The sequence below is a fragment of the Sturnira hondurensis genome, unplaced genomic scaffold (genome assembly GCF_014824575.4).
Source record: "Sturnira hondurensis isolate 20B ecotype Veracruz unplaced genomic scaffold, ASM1482457v3 Scaffold0006437, whole genome shotgun sequence".
Taxonomy (NCBI): domain Eukaryota; kingdom Metazoa; phylum Chordata; class Mammalia; order Chiroptera; family Phyllostomidae; genus Sturnira; species Sturnira hondurensis.
This window is the reverse complement of record NW_028079068.1, coordinates 2,291,497-2,311,120: the sequence shown is the minus strand read 5'-3', so window position 1 is coordinate 2,311,120 and position 19,624 is coordinate 2,291,497. Positions and strand designations below refer to the sequence as shown.

General features: G+C 46.7%; 1 protein-coding gene across 1 annotated transcript in view; it reads right to left on the bottom strand.

Moving 5' to 3' along the window:
* The window catches only part of ZC3HAV1 (zinc finger CCCH-type containing, antiviral 1), a 62,131-nt gene that overhangs the window by 10,230 nt on the left and 32,277 nt on the right, over positions 1-19,624 (bottom strand). The window contains exons 6-12 of the mRNA XM_037049103.1: positions 17,003-17,129; positions 14,933-15,104; positions 9,869-9,989; positions 6,564-6,666; positions 2,587-2,677; positions 1,787-1,917; positions 1,257-1,390 (exon numbers count right to left, since the gene is read on the bottom strand). Coding sequence (XP_036904998.1) covers positions 1,257-1,390; positions 1,787-1,917; positions 2,587-2,677; positions 6,564-6,666; positions 9,869-9,989; positions 14,933-15,104; positions 17,003-17,129 — 879 coding nt within the window. The remainder of the gene's footprint in view (positions 1-1,256; positions 1,391-1,786; positions 1,918-2,586; positions 2,678-6,563; positions 6,667-9,868; positions 9,990-14,932; positions 15,105-17,002; positions 17,130-19,624) is intronic.

The window sequence follows — 19,624 nt, the reverse complement described above, 5'->3', positions numbered from 1 at the left end:
ATTTCAACTTAATAAACTTATGGCACTCTTACCAGGCCATTCCCCAGGGTTAGAACCTTTCATTAGCTTCTGACGCCCTTTGGAGCAAATCTAAACACCGTGTGGCCGTACTCTGCTCCGCGCGCCGACTTGAGGCTCATGAGCGCCCCACACACCTTTCCCTGGGAACACCTCTCAGGCTGTGTCATGGGTCCACAGGACCTATTCTTTTCCTCACCGCAGCTGCCTGGGAAGTCATTTAACTCATTATGTGAAATAACCGGGAGAGGGGGAAGTCTAACTTATTCACCATCGTGTGCCCCCCGTATCTAGCACATAGCAGGTTCTCAAAAAATTCTGTTAACTGCCCTGGCTGGTGTAGCTCAGTGGATTGAGCGCGGGCCTGCGAACCACAGGATCGGGGTTCGACTCCCAGTCAGGGCACATGCCTGGGCTGCAGGCCAGTTCCCAGCACGGGACTCACGAGAGGCAACCGTACATTGATACTTCTCTCCTTCCCTTCCCCTCTAAAGATAAATAGATAAAATGTTTTTTAAAAATTCTGTTAACTGACTGATTGGCTTCTTGCCTTTTTAATTTTTTTTTTGGAGGGATGGGGGCATGAATTTTATCTCAGTTGTATGAGCTGGGCCCACTTTGAGACTTGATAAACTATTACTCCCTTAAGGTGACTGATGCTTTGGTTTTTGTGGGTTTGTTTCTAAGAGTTGCATGAAGTTGAGGAGCAAACAGAAAGAGCTGAAAAGACTTGGCAAGTGGGCAGACCTGTGTGGCTTCAGTCCCGGGGGGACCCAGCTGGGACCGAGATGGAGAAGCCTGTTCTCCACCTCTGACTAGAACTCACACGTGACAGCAGAAAGCCACTTCGAATGGCTTCTATGAGACAGACACAGGCCAGGAAGAGGTACTGAGTAATGATGGTAGACGAGGTAGCCAACACGTGGCGTAAACTTGCCAAGCGTGTGTGAGATCAAAGAGTCTCAGAGAATTAAGGTATTTCATGGAAAAGGGAAGTTTTTGCCACCAAAAACGGAAGGCAGGAGCAGGACTAAGGGGGCAGCAACCAAGTCCCAAGTCAATTCACCACTCTAATTTGGGCACTCAGGGCTGAGGTGACCTTATTTTCTCCCATCGTGGCGAACGCCTGGACATTCCGGTTAATACGAAATAATCACAGATCCCTCACAAGAGAAGCAGATGCAGCGCTGGAGTTAAGGCCTGTTGCACCAGCCAGGTTCCGCTATCCCAGTACAAACCTTTTCCGTATCTGGTGTCAGGAGTCTCGTGCATGGTCCGGTTAAAATTATTCGCACAGATAGAATCTATGTGGGCGCGGCTCGTGGCACAAAATAGGATTTTTTCGTTGCTATTCTTCATCTTCTCTTTTCTCCTAAGAGAGGAAATGTGACACTTAGCACCAAGAACATTTCTCTCCAGCTCTGGTTCACAACGTTAATGATAACTACAGTCTCGCTGTCCTAAACATTCATTTCACCGGCATTCAGAATGAAGCTACTTACTTTAAGACAAGAGCTACAAAAATATATGTATGCTGATGAAAACTTTTACATGACAAGGCACGGGAAATCACTGAATTGTGAGACTACAGCTGAAAGAACTTTAGTTTTACACTGAACGCCTGCACTAAACACTTGAGTTCGCGTTTACACTGAAAACCAGACACGGAAGAAACTGCTGGCCGCCAAAAGAAACCAGTGAATATGAATCTGAAAGGAGAGACCTTAACCAGCCCTTTTAAACCGTGTGCAGAAACAGGGCCGCCTACCTTTTAAAAGCAGTCAGGAGCTCGGTGTTCACGATCTTCCTGATCTTTTCAATCTTGACCGTTTTCATCGTCGCTTTAAAATGCTCACTTATTCTGGCATATTCCGTGTCACGGCTACTGATCTCTATCAACTAAAAAAAAATTGTCGATATATAAATGTGGAACAGGACACATTTAAGACATGCCACTGCCGACAGCAGGTACGCCGGCTTTGGTGGCTGACTCCAGGAACAACCGAGGTGACACCAGGCCCGTCTGTTCAGGCTGCCACGGCTAACAAAGCATTATGGCCCAAGTTGTCCGGTTTAGTCCAGTGACCAGCAAGTCCCTTGCCTAAAGCCAGCGTAGGGCAGAAACATCGAAGGTGCCCCTGCAGTCCAAGCAAAGCAGCCTGGACCCCAAGCTGAAGCATCACGTGCAGGCTGAACCATCAGAAAGTCTTGTCCCCACCAGGCTAGGTGACCTGGTGAAACACAGTGTGTGTGACTCCCCTTGAAATTAACTTGTTAGCACCAATGAATGGACAAGTCAGTTTTACTCTCTCAGTTCCGGTCTTCTAGCCCATAAAGAAAGCTGCAAGCATCTATCTCCCGGAGTTTTCATGAAGATTTAGAGAACCCGTGTGGTGGGGAGAGTGACACGATTTAGTGACACCATGTAGCCACCTGCCTTTGCATCTTGATCCTAGAGTTTTACAAACAAAGCAACTTGTTCTTTCATGCAAACAAATACCTGTTTGGAACAAAGTGCTTTTCCCCATCTTCCAACAATTCACCCGCCAAAAGGTAAAAACCAAGTACCTCGTATACATTCGATGAGGTGAAGGATGACTTCCACTGATAAAGAAATGCCGAGGGTAACGTCTCTGGCTGGGTCTGCGCCGGCTGATGGCTACAAATGAGAGAGAGTTAGAATACACTTGGCCCCATCCCAGATGCCCAAGTACTTCCTGTCCTTAACTTTCTGCTTCTAAGCAAAGCTTTTCCAGATAATTTTTTCGTTGTGTTCTTCTTTGGACTATAGCCCTGCATATTTCTTTTATTTATTTGTTTGTTTATTTAAAAGGGCGTGGAGGAAGAAAGAGATGGGCAGAAATACTGATGTGCAAGAGATACATTGATTGGTTGCCTCCTGAATGCCCCCAACTGGGGATCTAGCCCACAACCTAGGCATGTGGATTGAACCTGCGATATTTTGGTTTGCAGGCTGGCACCCAACCTACTGAGCAACGCCAGCCAGGGCTCCCTGCATATTTCTCCTGTAAATATACCAGTAATCGTGCTTTTTAATTATTTATTTTTATTTATGTTTTTAAACCTCAGCCAAGGATCTGTTGATTGATTTTAAGGAGAGAGGAAAGGAGAGTGGGAGGGATGGAGGGAGAGAAACATCTATCAGGTGCCTCTCATATACGTCCCGACCAGGGATTGAACCCGCAACCTGGGTATGTGCCCTGACCAGGAATCGAACCTGCCAACTTTCAGTGCACGGGATGATGCTCCAACCAACTGAGCCACTCGGCCAGGCAAACCACGCTTTTTGAAAATGCAGAAATTATTCACACTTTGGTGAATTAATTAAATGTTATTTTCTCATTCATTTAAAATGGAAAAGCATTGATTCCTTTTTATATTTCTGCTCAAAAGTCCTAACATGTTAGCAGTAAGTAAGTGTGCCCTTTGCCTTTTTTGTCAAATGATAAACATTTAATTATATTAAAGGTACGGGGGAAAAAATTCCTCCTGCTTACGATTTTATTTCAAGGTAACCATAACTCTTCTTTATAGACAAACCACAGCGATTAATTGCAGAGCGGACAGAACCAGAAAAACATCCTTGTGTTACCTCTTGTGAAATAGTGGATCTAAACAATGGCCATCAATAGCCATTAAAACCATTACATATTAGTCCACAGGGAGACTGTGATAATAGAGGGATCGGACTGGAAGGACTTGAACCCACACCCCCGTCTTCAAAGATCTCTCGCCGTAACACGTGACAGGAAGTCGAAAACACCATATACAGGGTCTGGCAGAAGTAACGCCTGGGCGAGTGTGGCTGGTCGGGTATGTGAATGTCTCGCACGAGATGAACAGCAATTTGCAAGTTTCACCTAAAATGCCACGTGGTGTGCTTGAGTGTGATGTCGTTCTATTACAGAATTGCATGCTTCTGATTTTGTAACACAAGATGTTTACGTGATAAAAAAGGGGGTATTATTTGTGCCAGGCCCGGTATATCATTTTTGATGAAAAAGGGAACCCAAATCCCATCAGTCCTTTCAATCTAACCACCAATTCACAGAAATTACATTCAAATAACCCCAGGAGGATACAATTCACTATATTTTGAATTTGTGAGATTCTACAGGACAAATCACCTTGTTCCTTAAAAAAAAAAAGTGGAGGAGGGGAAACTGTAATAAATTAAAAGACGCTTCAGAGACAAATCTAGCAAATGAAATGTTCACGCCCTATTGTGATACAAACTAGAATAAATCAACTATTAAAAGTCATTTTTGAGACAATGGGGAAAAACAGAACATGAGCTGAATATTAGATATTAAGGCATCATTCTTCATTTTGTTAGGGGGGGGTTAAATGGTATTATATTATTTTTTAAAACTGTTAGACACACCTGAAGTATTTGCAGTGAAACGATATGACGCGTGAAATTAAACACGAAAATATTTCAGCAAAAGAAAAAAACTTCAAGACGAGGGTGGAGACAGACAAAACAAGAATGGTCAAATGCTTCCCCTCACTGAGGTCGGGCTCTTCCAGACAGACCCTCAGTAACACGCAGGGATTTATTATACAATTTCTCTCTGCTTTCACTTTGAAATTTTCCGTAATAAAATCATTAAATGAACAAATGCTTTCAGGGGGGAAAGAACTCTTTACTGACCCCCTTTTGTAAAATGAAGATTCCTTCGGAGTGAGAGATGAACCCCAACGTAACTATGCTTTAAAGGCAAGATTTCCATACTGAGTCTGCACAGTGCAAAGAGGAATCGAATCGTGTTGAAGCGCCATTGACAACAAAGCGTGCGACAGACAGGTCCCTCCTCTTTGGACTCTTAGGGGATGACAGGCACAGCCCGATCTCATCCTACAGGAAATGTGTCCCCTCCAGGCTGGTGGCGGCAGGATTAAACCTGGTTCTCTGCGTGACCCCCCACTAACAGGGTTTGTGCAGCTCATTTTCATTCGCTCACTGAGCTGTCCACGTAGCATCGCTATCTACCATTCGGTGTGCACAGCAGTTCAAGGGCCTTGAGGAGCTGAAGATTGTGGAGAGGAAGGAAGCGGAAGGGTGAGTTCTGCTGGGGAAGACGGTTATGCAAGTAACTGCCCTATAAGGCAGACAGGATAAGTGCTATAAGAGACCTACTAAGTGGTACTGGAGGAGGAAGGAGAGCGCTGGAGGACAGCGCCAAGCAAGGTTTGCATGGGAGAAGTGGCATTCGAGCTGGGCCACGAAAGATGCTGGATGCGCGTGACCGATGGGGTGGGTGTTCCCAGAGAAGGGGAAGAGCAAATGGAAACGCATGAGGCAAATGTGGCGTGCAAACCACGGAGACAGACAATGGGCTGACTCCATGAAGTATCTGGACATGTCACAGACCAATTCCTTCCCTCGGAAACGCATGGACACAGAAAGGACCACCCAGCTTAACGTGAAGAAGGAACTCGGTCTAGGCAGTTTCTGCTATCCAGATAAAGAGCAGTGTGTGGTCTCCCTGGTCAAGACCGAAGGGGAGTATGAGACTTATTAAAAAGTCAGCCGTGGCTGGTGTGGCTCAGTGGATTGAGTGCTGGCCTGAGTACCAAAGGGTTGCCGGTTCGATTCCCACTCAGGGCACATGCCTGGGTTACAGGTTCTGTTCCGGCTGGAACACCTGCTGGAGGCAAGGACCAGCAGGCCCCGCCCCACCCCTCAGGTTCTAGAGCAGAATCGGAACCGACTCCCACTCCTGAGGCCCTGACACAGCTCCGTTCTTCCCATCCTTGGATTCTTGTGAACTGTCTTCCTCATTACGCCATGTTTATCCCTTTAGTAACCCCCTCTTTCGTGAAATACCTTTAATTCCTACAACCCAAAGGACCTAATTAAAACGCCTTGATTTGGCACCTGCCTTAAAACCTGTTTTATATCATCACACATCACCCAGAAAAAAAAATCCAACTCCAAAAATGTTCATGAATAACATAGATTTTACTGAGTTTCACGAGCACACAAAGGAGAGTTACAATGAATTCCCCGCAGCACAATTCCCTCTAAAAATCCCCCCGGGTCCACTTTATCTTTCCCCAAATCCCCTTGCTCAGGTGGCCACCTCAACCCCTTTTTCCTTCCATTTCCTTCTCAGCCTCCCAACCCTCTATAAATTCCCTCAACAAAACCAAGGATACACACAAGAAACCACAGCAAAACAAAGCCCAGCGCATCTGATTATGGCCTGGACACACCCCATTAATTCACCACTCGCAGCTACAAAAGCTGATGAGCCCCAGAGTAGCTGAGACCTGCCTGACGTCCCCCGTGAGTCAGAGGAACAGACAGATTTTCTGCTCGAGTATTCTTTCCATCACACCACGCTGCTTAACAAGCACGCTACAAGCATGCTACTCCCAGGCAAGGCAGAAGGAAAGCGCAGTGCAGCGCGAGCGGGAACATCTCGAGAGCGAGGGCTCCGGATTCAGGAGTGTCTGGGCGAGGTGGGCGCACAGCCCTCTCGGGCTTGTCAGCATGCAGTCCCTCAGAACACACTTACTCTGGCCCAGCTCTCCTCTGTTGCACAGCCCAGGGGGTCACGAAGATCGGTCTTCGGAGGACATCCTTTTGGGTCTTGGAGGCTATGTTTGTCTGAATCATCCCTTTAGACAGAAAAGAGAAAACAAACAAGAATAAAGGATTAGCCCTAGAAGACGATTTTACCGTTACTTTTCAGAGACTAGTAACACAGCAATTACCCATGTCTGACCTGCAAAGGTATGAACAGAGAAAAGCCTTCTGGATAGAAATTCCTCATGACAAGAACTTGGATTCCTCACGGCTCCCTTTTATAAGACCCAGGACACAAAGAGGTAAATGAGCATTGAGCAGTGAATTGAATCTTTAAGTCAAAGTCAGATGGGAAAGAAGAGAGCTAGGCTAACAAGACATCATCCATAGAAGCTGCCCTAAACCAGGCATTAATGAGGATAGGACATATCATTATATGACATAATTACACATTTTGAAGATTTCTTTCTACATCCAGTGTGAAATGCCACTTTTGATTCATGCATGCTGAACGCCTAGGTCCAAGCTATGGCCAGAGCAATTGCTTGAAAAGGGAAGTCATTGTACATTGCTAGTGACCACTTTGGAAAATAGCCTGGCAGTGTCCTGTGAACACACACAGCCTGTGTGACCCTGCAATCCTACTCCCGGGTATTACCCAAGAGAACTGACAACCTATATCCACACGAAGACCCGCAGTTCCTAGGGGCAACCCAAAACACACGTCAAGAGGCGAATGGGTAAACCAACCATGCTCTATCCTAACGATGGAATACTACTCAACAATGAAAAGGGAGGCGCTGCTATCCATGCAGCAACACAGCTGAATCTAAAAAAACATACTGAGTCAAAGAAGCCAGCTGTATGCAGAGTACACACTATAAGATTCTATTTGTACCACATTCTAGAACAGATCAAACAAATCTATTGTGACAGCAAGCAAATCAGTTGGTGGCGAGGGAAGACTCATAGCAAAAGAGCAGGAGGAAACGGACTGTTGGGACAGGTCTCTATCATGATTAGGACGGAAGCTGCATGCATCTGTGGCAGTTGCAACATTCACCCAACGGCACGCTTCAAACGCACGCACGCATTTCATTGCAGCAGTCACGGCTCAGTGTAAGTGGTGTAAAATGAAAACAAGCATACACGACAACATCAAGAGCAAAGCTGATCACAGCACAACCTTCTCCTGATTTTCCAAGTTTCTACATCTGCTCTCATCTCTTGCAGACCCTATTGCTGTTCTCTGAAACCTTAGGGTTGTCTGCAATTTACAGCTTAAGGACTGGTCTCCCCTCTCCTGAAGGGGGGCCCTCCCTTCCAGAATTTCCTGCTCCCCCAGGAGTAGGTGCTCTCCCCCAAGGCTCCTTCATTCTCTTGCTGCTTCACTACATGGCTTCTTCTCTCCATAGCAGTGAGCACTTTCTGGAACTGCCTGGCCGCGTCTAGGGCAGTGCCTGGCACACAGCGGACACTCCTATGCTAGTTTAATGAATTAGAGAATATAAGGAAGAAAAAAAAGAGTAAACCTGCAAACTGCTCTGAACTGCTCTCTCTGAAGCAAGAGAACAAAATTACTGGCTAAAGTGCTCCCGACTGAGGAACTCGAACATTGGTTTTCATCTCTCTGCCACCTTTCTACATCGTCAAAATGATAGACAGCCAGCAAAGGAAAAAGAATGTTGAGCCCCGGCTGGTGTGGCTCAATGGATTGAGCACCAGCCTGTGAACCAAAAAAGGTCACCGGTTTGATTCCCGGTCAGGGCACACGCCCGGCTTGCAGGCCAGGTCCCTGGTTGGGGGCGTGCAAGAGGCAACCAATTGATGTCTCTCTCCCACATCAATGTTTCTCTTGCTCTCCTTCCCCTCTCTCTAAAAAATAATAATAAATAAATAAGAATGTTTAATTGAAGCCATTTTTTATTTCACCATCCAAGAGAAGAGATTTTTGTTTCTCTCTATTGACTTCTAGTTTTGGTCCACATGCATAAGCTGCTGTGCTTCTCATGCACATTAAATATCTTTTAAAATCTTTTCCACGTTAGATACTAAAACACACAAATAGAAATGTGCAGAAACAGAAGTTTGGGGTCTGCCTTTTCCATTTTACAATATCATAGTTTTTATCACCAGAATTTTAACAACTACCCAATACTCCACTGAAATTTAACAACGCAATTTGCTTAGGAATGACTGTCCCGGGTCACAGGCTGTTCCTCTAACTTAGGACTTTGATTAGGACCTCAGATAAGGCTTCCATGAAGGTCTGTGTGCCTGTAGCTTTTTCTTTTTCTTCTGCGGAACTATTTCCTTAGAAAGATTTCTGAGTGCTCACTCCGGCAGCACATAGACTGACATCGGAATGATACAGAAAAGATAAGCATAGCAAGGGCGACCCAGAAATTTATAAATCTGCTTCATAGCAAAAAAAAAAAAAAAAAAAAAAAAAGGTAAGAAAGGAATGCTCCTGAGAGGATGAAAAAAACAAGCATATTTTTAATATCTTTTGATATGTACTTCCAGGTTGCTTTCCAGAAACCTCAGTATACTACACTATCGTAATTGGTTCAGGGCCCCACTGCAGGAGGGATTATTTCAAGGACTTGAGCAAGTCCCCTTTACCTCTTCTTTCCAAGCACCTATGGGGCCCGGTTCTGAAAAATCAGGCATGTGACCATCTGCAGGGAGTGACCCAAGGGTGCCACCTATGGGACAGAAAGTGCATTGCCAGGGAAGGAAGCTGCTCCCCGGATTTCTCTCACAACACGACAGACCAGCAGAGGTCTGAAAGACCAGACGACCTTTGCATGGGGGCTCAGACCAGCACAGCAGAAGGCAGTGTGTTTAGAAACCATGGTGGATAAAACACACCACTGAGCTCAATGACCACACCTGGAAGGATCAGAAAGGTTCTCATACCCTGAAGGGACCCACGGACCCGGGGTCTCCACTGTCCTCATTAGCACCGGAAAATTCTGCCTCAGCCTGGGAAGCAGCACACTCAGAAACTGGACCTTAGAATGGTGAGGCAGAGACCACTCAACCCAATGCCCCCATTTTACAGACCAGGAAAGGGAGGCCAGGTGCTGCTCCCAGCATGACATGATTACTGAGGGTCAGAGCCACGGCCCTAGAGCACAGGCTTCTGACAGCCACCAGCTCCCACGCCCCACACTGCTGGTTTCGCTCACAAGAACCCTGATTCGGGGATAAGCACGCATGTCCCACCCTGCCAGGCCACCTCGGGCCGGACACCGGTGACCGGCACCCCTGCCCCATGCAAAGTCTTACCTTGGAAACTCAGCTCGTAGTTCTGTGAGCCTGCCTGGAATGGCACAATGCTCCTCGGAGAACACAGGAATAAAGATTCCAGGTATGAAGAGTCGATGCTCGAAATTTGCTGACTGCTTCCCTAATTAAAAAAAAAAAAAGTAAAGGCTTCGTGGTAGGCTTTTAAGAAATCTCTGCCATTTTATCTTTTTAAAAAATATTTTATTTTTAGAGAGGGAGAAAGAGAGAAAGAGAAACATCAATGTGTGGTTGCCTCTTGTGCACCTCCTACTGGGGACCTGGCCTGCAACCCAAGAATGTGTTCTGGACTGGGAATCGAACCGGCAACCCTATGGTTTGCAGGCTGCCCCTCAGTGCGCTGAGCCACACCAGCCAGGGCTCTACCACTGCACCTCACGTAATTTTCTTTCAGCCAAGGGATTTACAGAAGAATGCGTCTTGCCTCCCAAACCAGATTGTGAAGGTTTCCCTTTGTAGTTGTCTCCATCGTGGGACTAGGAGAGAACAGCCTACCCTGTAGAAACCACACGCGTGGTGGATGCCTGACAAATACAGTTCTTTGCAATGATCTTTTTACACCTTCCACAAAGCGTGACCCAATCGTACTACTGAGCAACTCAAGGCCCAGGGGGTGGACATCGAGTCTGCACTGGCTACCAGAATCCAACACTCTGGCATGAAGGAGACCGTGGTGGCTCTTGATAGATAGAGGGGAACTCGATGTTCCCCTCTCACGCCCCTCCCACGACGAGGAAGCAGTGAGAGCTGTAGCAAAGGCAGATGAGGTTCCAGCCGGTATACGGCTGACCCAGTGTAAATGACCTATAAAGGCATAGTCTCTGGTCTCAAGACACTTATGAAGAGCCTGAACATCCATCAGAATGGGTAGGGGAAAGGAAGTATGTTGATTCCAGCATGGGGGAAGGGTAGGCCATGGTCCCGCCACCCCCATCTACAGCAGGGGGGGCAGCCCAGGGGCAGACTGGATGGAAGCCCCTATAGCAGGTACCCCCTCTATTTTTCAAAACTGTTTTATTTATTTTTAGAGAGAGGGGGAGGGAGAAAGAGAGGGAAACATCAACGCGTGGGAAAAACATCCATCGGTTGGTTGCCTCTCGCACGCCAACTCACCCCCAACTGGGCACCCGGCCTGCAACCCAGGCATGTGCCCTGACTAGGATTCAAACCTGTGACCTTTTGGTTTTCAGGCCAGCACTCTATCCACTGAGCCACACCAGCCAGGGCAACTTCCTCTATTTAATGGTGAGGAGACACTTGTTCCCCACCATTATCTAGAATGGAGGCGCTAAGGACAGCAAAATCCTGCTGGCAGCCTGTGGTGGGGAGGGGCTTCTGGTCCCTTCGATGATGTTTCAGTGTCTACAGCTTTTGGCTACACCACCCCTCATCCCCTTCCCTAAAGAAATGCTTGCAGGATGTTAGGGGAGGGGCGCTGCAATGAAAGCCCCCCAAGGAAAATGCCCTGGACGGAGAGGGGCCTGAACTGGGTCTCTTTAGCCTGGAGAGGAATATGGTGGGGGCAGAAAAGCTGGGTTCAGAGGGCAAAGTGGTAATAAACCTGAACATGTTTCAGCTGGTGTAACCCGGACAAATGGACGGACGTGGCAAGGAGGCTAACCTCAGCAGAACGAAATGACAGCATCACACCCTGAAGACACTGATTACAAAAGCCACTGGGACGTTATCCAGCAGGACGATGGCACTGGTAAACCATAGGCCTTCCTCAGACCCCAAGGAGCCGCCCAAGTGGGCAAACACCTGCCAGCACAGGTTCGGAGGGGCAGCTCGGTCAGCTCTACGCACCCTGGTTGGACGACTCAACTCTGCCCTAAATGCCCATCTCACAGCTTACGTCTTCCACCCCTCAACTGCCTGTTCCTGGCTGGGCGGCATCTACAAAGCTTTAGGCCAGAGCCTTTCAGCCTTCTGGGTACATCTAAATCACCCAGGGATCTTAATACGGCGCAGATCACGATTCAGGGGAAGTAGGGGGAAGATTTTAAATTCTGCGTTTTGAACAGCTTCGAGGTGATGCTGATGTTGCTGGTCTGTGGGCCTGACTCTGACTATTCAGGCTCTAAAACCCGGATCAGTGTTATTCGCTAGAACTTTCTACGATGGTGGAAATGTTCTCTGCATGGTCCTCTGTGGTGGCCACTAACTACAGCTTGGCAATAGAGCACGTAAAGTGTCAATAGTGTGACATGGGACTGAATCGTTCATTTTATTTACATTTAATTCATTTAAGTTTAAAATAAAATGCCCGCTAGTGACTGGTGGTTGTCACACTGGACAGAACAAAGACATTGAAAGTCAGGGCTGAGCATCTGGACAGCCTAGCACAGCTCACTTGATCGTCCTCTGGCCCGGCCTTCACACTGTACTCCAGTTCTGAATGAATGAATGAGTGAGTGAATGAATGAGCCGTCAATGATTGATTTATTCTCCCAGAAGACCTAAATGCACATCTGCTTCAGCGCCCAGGTCTTGACTCTTGTCCTGTGCCCACATCCTTGCCTTGATCTTGGCTTTCTAGAGCTACAGTTTCCCCTTGCCCTGAGCAATTCTCTCCGCCACGGTCGCCTGCTCCACCTCCCCAGACGCCAGCTTTCACAGCTACTGAGCTTAGCTACCTGCTGGTAAATACCTCAGAGGGTCTGGGTCCACACCCCCTGCCTGGTGCAAAGCCCATGGCGACCAGGCTCTGTCCTCCTGTCATTCCGTCTCACACCATCGCTGCCCAAACGCCGGTCTATGCAATCCTCACTTCTCCCATCACACCGCCCTCTCTCTGTCTACCACCCTCATTGGTACAAGCCCCGGTTAAGCATCTGAACTTACATAAAAGAACATTAAGTCTACCCTCCAGAGAGTTCACTGTCAAAGCATATGTACCACCTACCCTTCCTTGGCAAAAGTTTCAATGCTCCTAGTTCCTACGAGGGAGCGGCTAAGCCGGAAATCTCAGCTGCCCAACTCCTACTAAATATTCAGTTGCAAGAAATAAAACCTGCACAGCCCTGTCTGAAGATAACACTTTCTAACCCGTGCACCCGATAGGACCAGGCCATCAAAAGGCTGCAAACGGGGACTGTAACACGCCGATCTGTGAGAGAAACCAGGCTGCCCACGATGTGTGCGTTCAAGTGTGCCGGAACCACCGTTTTTACTTTCCTTGGACAGGAAAACACCAAATCCAGGGCCTGTTTCTCCTTTTTTTAAAAAATAACAGAAGAGCCAACTTAATTTATATAATGATGGTTATAATTAATATGGGGCAGTATGAATATATCCACATCTTCAAAAACATTTCCTATAGCAGACAAGTGAACCATCGAGACCTTACAGTTAATTTTTATTTTAACCAAAGAGTATTTTTATTTTAACCATTTTATTTTATTTTATTTTATTTTTATTATAACTTGACTTTATAACCTCTGTTTTTTTAGGCACCTCAGAGAATCACTTCTAAGAAACTGCACTTTGAGCCCTGGCTGGTGTGGCTCAGTGGACTGAGCACTGGTCTGCGAATGAAAGGGTCGCTGGTTTGATGCCCATGCCTGGGTCCCTAATAGGGGGCGCTTGAAAGACAAGCACACATTGATGTTTCTCTCCCTCTTACTCCCTCCCTTCCCCTCTCTAAAAATAAATAAAATCTTTGAAAAAGAAACGGCTGGCACCAAAAGGTTAACGGTTCAGTCCCTGGTCGGGGCACACTGAGGAGGCAAACGATAATGTTTCTTCTCTCTCACACTTAATGTTCCTCTCCCTCTCTGTCTTTCTCTCTATTCAGGGGAGGATTTAAATTAAAAAAGAAAGAACTTTTACAGAGGCCAACATCACGGGAACGTTCACACCTAGATGCTCCAGAGGGCACCGCAGCAGAGGAGAGCAAAGAGGAAGCGGACCAGACACCAGGCTCTGAGCCCGCATCCTGCTTCCACGGGCACCTGCGTTACTCCAGTGTCCTCCCGGAGGCACGGGGAAAGACGGCTCGATAGGACAGCTGGGAAACCGCCGTGCTACAGGAGTGACAGAGGGACTCTTGTTGGGGACCTCACAGTACACATGGTCCTCTCTGCGTGGCCCCAAAAAGCAGATGTTTTTCTTAGGCCCCATCAACAGAAGAAGTGGCGCTTCTCCCGAGGAGGAACTGGTGGGTTCTTCCCAAAGGGACACAGAGGATCGTGTAACAGTACTTGTGTTTCTGTGTTCGCTTGGGCAGCGGGCAGCTCAGACAGAGCACGATCCAGAGCGGGACCCGCGGCCCTCACACTTCTAACCACGTCGAACCTTATGCGGGCGCCCCCGAGTCCCAGCATTGTCTTATCGTAACCTCTTGCTTTTTACTTTAATCTCTTTCTCATCACTCTGCTTTCACTGGCTGCTTTAAGTGTGCGTCCTTTTTCTCTCTTTTCATTCCTATGAGTCAAAAAGAGGAAGGGCCACTGGACAGCAGCTCTGCTTAGCTTATAAACACGTCTGTCACAAAATGTCCCAGGTCACCATTTGTATCAGCTTTCTGATTCTTCACTCTCGCCTCTTTTCTGGGTGGAGGCAGTAATCTCTGTACGTTTATGTACAAACACACACACAGAAAGCTGTCTCCAGGTTCTACCCCAGTCCTTGACGGTGAGAAACGAGGGACAAGCAGCTGACTCACATCTCAAGCGATTCCTTAAAAATAATGAATAGCCCTGGCCAGATCGTTCACAGTTGGTTAGAACATCGACCCAAATACGCCAAGGTTGCTGGTTCGATCCCCAGTCTGGGCAAATACAGGAATCAACCAATGAATGCATAACTAAGTGGAATCACAAATCGACGTTTCTCTCTCTCTGATCAATTTTAAAAAATTAGAAATAATAATAATACATTTTTGTTTATGGCTGCAATCAGAGTACATGCTTGCGAGAACAATGTAAATAGGACTATGTAAAAGGTAAAAAGTGCCACTTCTTCGACCAGGCCCACTCTCCCTGGGCAACGTCTCCAGGGAGACACCAGACATCTCAGTAAGGACACAGGAGGCCCGGAACGTACCTGCTCCCCGTACTGAACCCATCTGTTGAAGCGACTCCTCCAATACCAAACCCATTTCGTGGCAAAGGCGTTGTTCGGCATCCTGACAGACGATGGCGTGGAGATCCGTCGGATGGGATTGTGGTTACAAGTCATCTTCTGGAAATTCAGCTGTAAAGTTCCGATAGTAACGCTGAGGGGGAAAAGTGGAAAGTTAACCAAAATGTCTCACTGACCCCTGCGTTCTACAGTCCGGGGTTCCCTAACGAAAGCACGGAATTAAAATTTTGGAGCTGCAAGAGATCTTCAGACTTTCTTGCTACAGCTGCCAGCCTGACACAGAAAAGATAAAAAAAGAAAAACACTGAAATACACAGAGGTCACGTCACTTGCCTACGCCACATACTTAACGGTATCACAAAACGTATTCTTTCCTCAAAAACGATCCCAAATAAAACTGCCCACAAAAAATGGAGCTCAGTGTTAGAAAGTGAGTTAGAAACTCACCATAGGTGAGTTTTTTTCTATTGTAATAATTTCAATAGTTATCAAAAGAGACCTCTTCGGGGAGCCAGCAAGGTGAAAGTTATTTTCATGATGTTAAGACATTATTTTCCTTTTCCACTTGCACACTCTTACAGGTGCACAGTTGAGTTCCCAAGCAGTGACATCGTGTGGGACTGTACAATAGATTTCCAAAATATAAATGTGAGTTAAATGTAAAATATAAAAGATATAGAAATATATATTTATAATGCAACATAAGTACATATATAAATACATTTATATTTGCTTGTATTATTAATTATATTTATATAAATGAATACAAATTAAATATAAAATATAAAACAATGTCATTCTCAATGAATTTTTTGTTTTGTTTTGAGAAAGCTATTATTTAGTTATACATATCTACAGATATACCTATATACATATAACTCTATAATTATACAAATACAGTTATACAAACTGTTACTTATATTAACATGGAATGAGTGTATTCTTTTTAAATGAGTCATTATTTCATGTTTCTCGGTTTTAATTTGTATTATGATAAATAGATAGCAATAATCCACATAAACAGAAGCTTCTTGGGATCCTCAATACATTTTCAGACTGTAGAGGGGCCCTAAGACCAAAAAGTTTGAGAATTACTGCCCCATAATCAGTGGTTCTCAACCAGGAACGATTCTTATCCCCTGGGGGACGTTGGCAATGTCTAAACACATTTGGGTTATCGCAACTGACATCTAGTAAGTAAAGGCCAGGAGTGCTGCTAAACCACCCCCTCCAAAAAAATCAAATAATTATCTCCCCCCAAGTACATAGTGCTCCGGTTAAGAAGTCTGCTTCAGATTTACCTGGGGGGAGAAAAAAAAAATCACTACAAGAAAATACCTGATGGCACCCTCTAGTGGCCAAATGCAGCAAAAGAATCTCCACCCAAAATTCTCTGAGCTTGCAGGTGATGAAACCCATGTAATTCTCCTTATTAAACTAGGAAACATTGGACAACTACGGTCCTTATGAGGTATCCCCCACTTTTGCCCTGGCAGAAACAGAAATATCAGGTAGCTTCTAGATGGCTACGAGAGAGAAAACTGCAAACATAAAGGGAGTTAGGAAACCCTAAAGTATCCAACAAAATTCTATATAGAACTGTATGAAACTGTCCAAAGCATGTTCTAAATCTACGGCATCAAGCCCAGGGCTCTTTGGAGGTAGTCATTTTGTGCCTTTACTAGTTGTATCCTGAGCTGACAGGACTATAAACCGACCTCTGTATATCTGTCATTATGTCGTGCAGATAAACACAAATATTCACTGAACAAATCGTCGTATCTGTTTACTTTGCGTGCGTCAGCAAATATTCTCCACAGCTCTAGTATCATCCAGGCTCTGCCTGACTTCCAATTGGCCTTTTTTTTCCCCCCCATGAACTCAGTTAGGCGTTTGTCGTTTTTATCTCAAACTTCAACAACTTGAACGGGATTCTGAAGCCTAGCCCTAGGGCTTCCCAGAAGCCTAGCATTATGCTTTCCTTCGACGATGATGGGACTCTCACAAGCCACAGCCCCGCCACCAACTTACACAGCGCTGAAGTTGGTGTCACAATAGGCCTTCTCAATATTCTCCATGGGCTGGAGGTCCACCCAGGTGTTTTTCATTGACATCTGCCACCGGTAGGGCAGGTGGAAGTGTACTTTGTTGCAGTCTACTACAAAGACAAAAAAGGAAGTCTGAGGGTGGGCTGAGTGGGGTGGGGGGGGAGGGTCCTAACCACTTCAACCAAGTTCATCGCTGACTTCCCCTTCAAGGCCTGCGTTCCTCCCCCTGCCCCGGCCCGGCCAGACCTGCATGCAGGGCACATTCTGCTGACACCTTCGCTCATGTCAGCTGCCGCCCGTGTGTCCCCATCTCCCCAGTTCCAGGCGCCTTTATTACCCACAGAGACTCATCAGGAAACAGGAACTCCCCATTCCCCCCCAAATCACTTTACTCACACAAAGATCTGATGGCATATTAAATCTATAAGTACCCTTCCTGCCCCTCCAGGGTGGGCATATGCGGACAAAACGCTCCCCCGTGCAGGCCACCGCGAAGTCCTTCCGTGAAACCCTGGCCTCCAATTTGTGGAGATTCCCTCCCATGTCTCTCTCTCCTCTGATCTGATTTGTATTTCGCCTTCCCGTAGCCAGCACTCAGCGCTCAGTTTGTGCATTTTTATCTGCGTGTTTACTTATTTTATACAGTTTTCGCACGTGGGGATGTTTCTGATGTCCTACCGTAGGTACAAACTCACTGAAGGTCTGTTTACGTCACTGCGTAGCTTGGATCTCCCTTGAATGACCCGCACCCGGCTGGGCAGGCAGCAGACGGGCATTCAATCAGGGCTTGCGGACCCATGAACTAAGGTCATAGGGCCGTCATACAGGAAGACATAAAATAGTTCCATTTTTCACGATGTTCATCGTGTTATGTTTAAACATCATGCTACATTTGGACATTCTGAAACGTCCAAAAGGTGTGTGACTATTTTAAAACCAGAAGAGACAGGTGTCGACACCAAAGGGAAACCCACAGAGTGGCAATGGCTGCGATTTGCTGATTCCAAAGTATGTGACCATTCGCTCATTGTATTTCACACCAGAATGGCTGCTATGAAAGAAGGAAGGAAGGAAGGAAGGAAGGAAGGAAGGAAGGAAGGTAGGTTGTGGAGGACGTGGAGAAACCAGAACCCTCGTGCACTGCTGGTAAAACTATAAAATATTGTCGCTGCTATAAAAATGGCATGGTAGCTCCCCCCCCCAAAAAAAAATTAAACATAGAGTTACCATGTGACCCAGCATTCCCACCTCAGGGCACACATCCAAAAGAATAAAAAACCAGGTCTCAAACAGATACTCACACACCTGCGTTCGCAGCAGCATTATTCACAATGGCCAAAAGGTGGCAGCACCCCAAGCATCCATCAATGGACGGATAAACACAACGTGATATTTATAGACACTAGAATATTATTCAGCCTTAAAGAGAAACAGTGACCCATGCTACAACATGGATGACCCTGGAGAACATTACGCTAGGTGAGATCATTCAGTGTCGCAAAAAGACACATACTGTGTGATCCCACTCATGAGGGACACAGACTAGTCACATTCAGAGAAACAGAAGCTAGAACGACAGCGGCCAGGCACAGGAAATAGGGAAATGGGGAGCTCTTGTTTCGTGGGTACAGAGTTTCAGTTTTTTCACTATGAGGGCTTCCGGGGAGTGGTCACACAACAATATGAACACAATTCACACTACTGAACTGTACACTTAACAACGAGTAAGGTGGGGGAAAGCTATGTTATATGTATTTTACCACAATCAAAAAGAAAAACAAAATTCTAAGCTACAGGCTTCTGACTTCAAGAACACAGGGTACTGCTCTGATGACGGGACTGGAAGGTGACGGCCGATTCCCTGTGGAGTGGGGGCCTGAGCAGGGCCTGCTGCTGCTGAGCCACCTTCAGGATCCCCTCATAAAATACAAAACCCAAACAAAAGCCACCATGCTCCCTGGTATCAAGACATTTCCTAGCTACAAAGAACCTGGGGGAAGGTGGAGGCGTACACTAAAGGGGCTAGCCTCCTCGCACAACCACAGCAAAATTACAACTAAAATACAGAACCACCATCACTCAGCACTGTCAGAAAAATCAAACTGTATGGAAGTCCGACAACTAAGGGATTAAAGAAGCTACATTCATCCAGACAGGTAGGAGGGATGGAGGGGCGGAGGACAGAGAGACAAAGGCGCCCCATCCAACTTACAGGCCCACCCAAGCAACTCTCCCACCCACCAAGGCAACAGTGGCTTTTCCATGTGAAGGGCTGGGCTGGGCACAGGCTTCAGACCTTCCTGAATCTGCTCAAATGAGGACAGCGGAGCCCAGCTCCGAACCTCTTGTTGGGTGGCCCCAGGCCCAGCACCAGCAGCAGCCACCTGCAGCTCACTTTACAGCTTATGCCAAGGGGCCCAGATAGACCACGGGTGAAGGCTGACCTTGACCTGCACCACTCAGGAAACCCCAGAGCCTGTGCCCCCAGGGGACAATAACAGACCACTTCGGAGCACCACCCAACCACCTCCACAAGCCACGGAGGGGGGTGGCTGCTGGTCAGGGGTCATAGCCAGTCCTGCCAGCTGACTGGCCTGGGTAAATC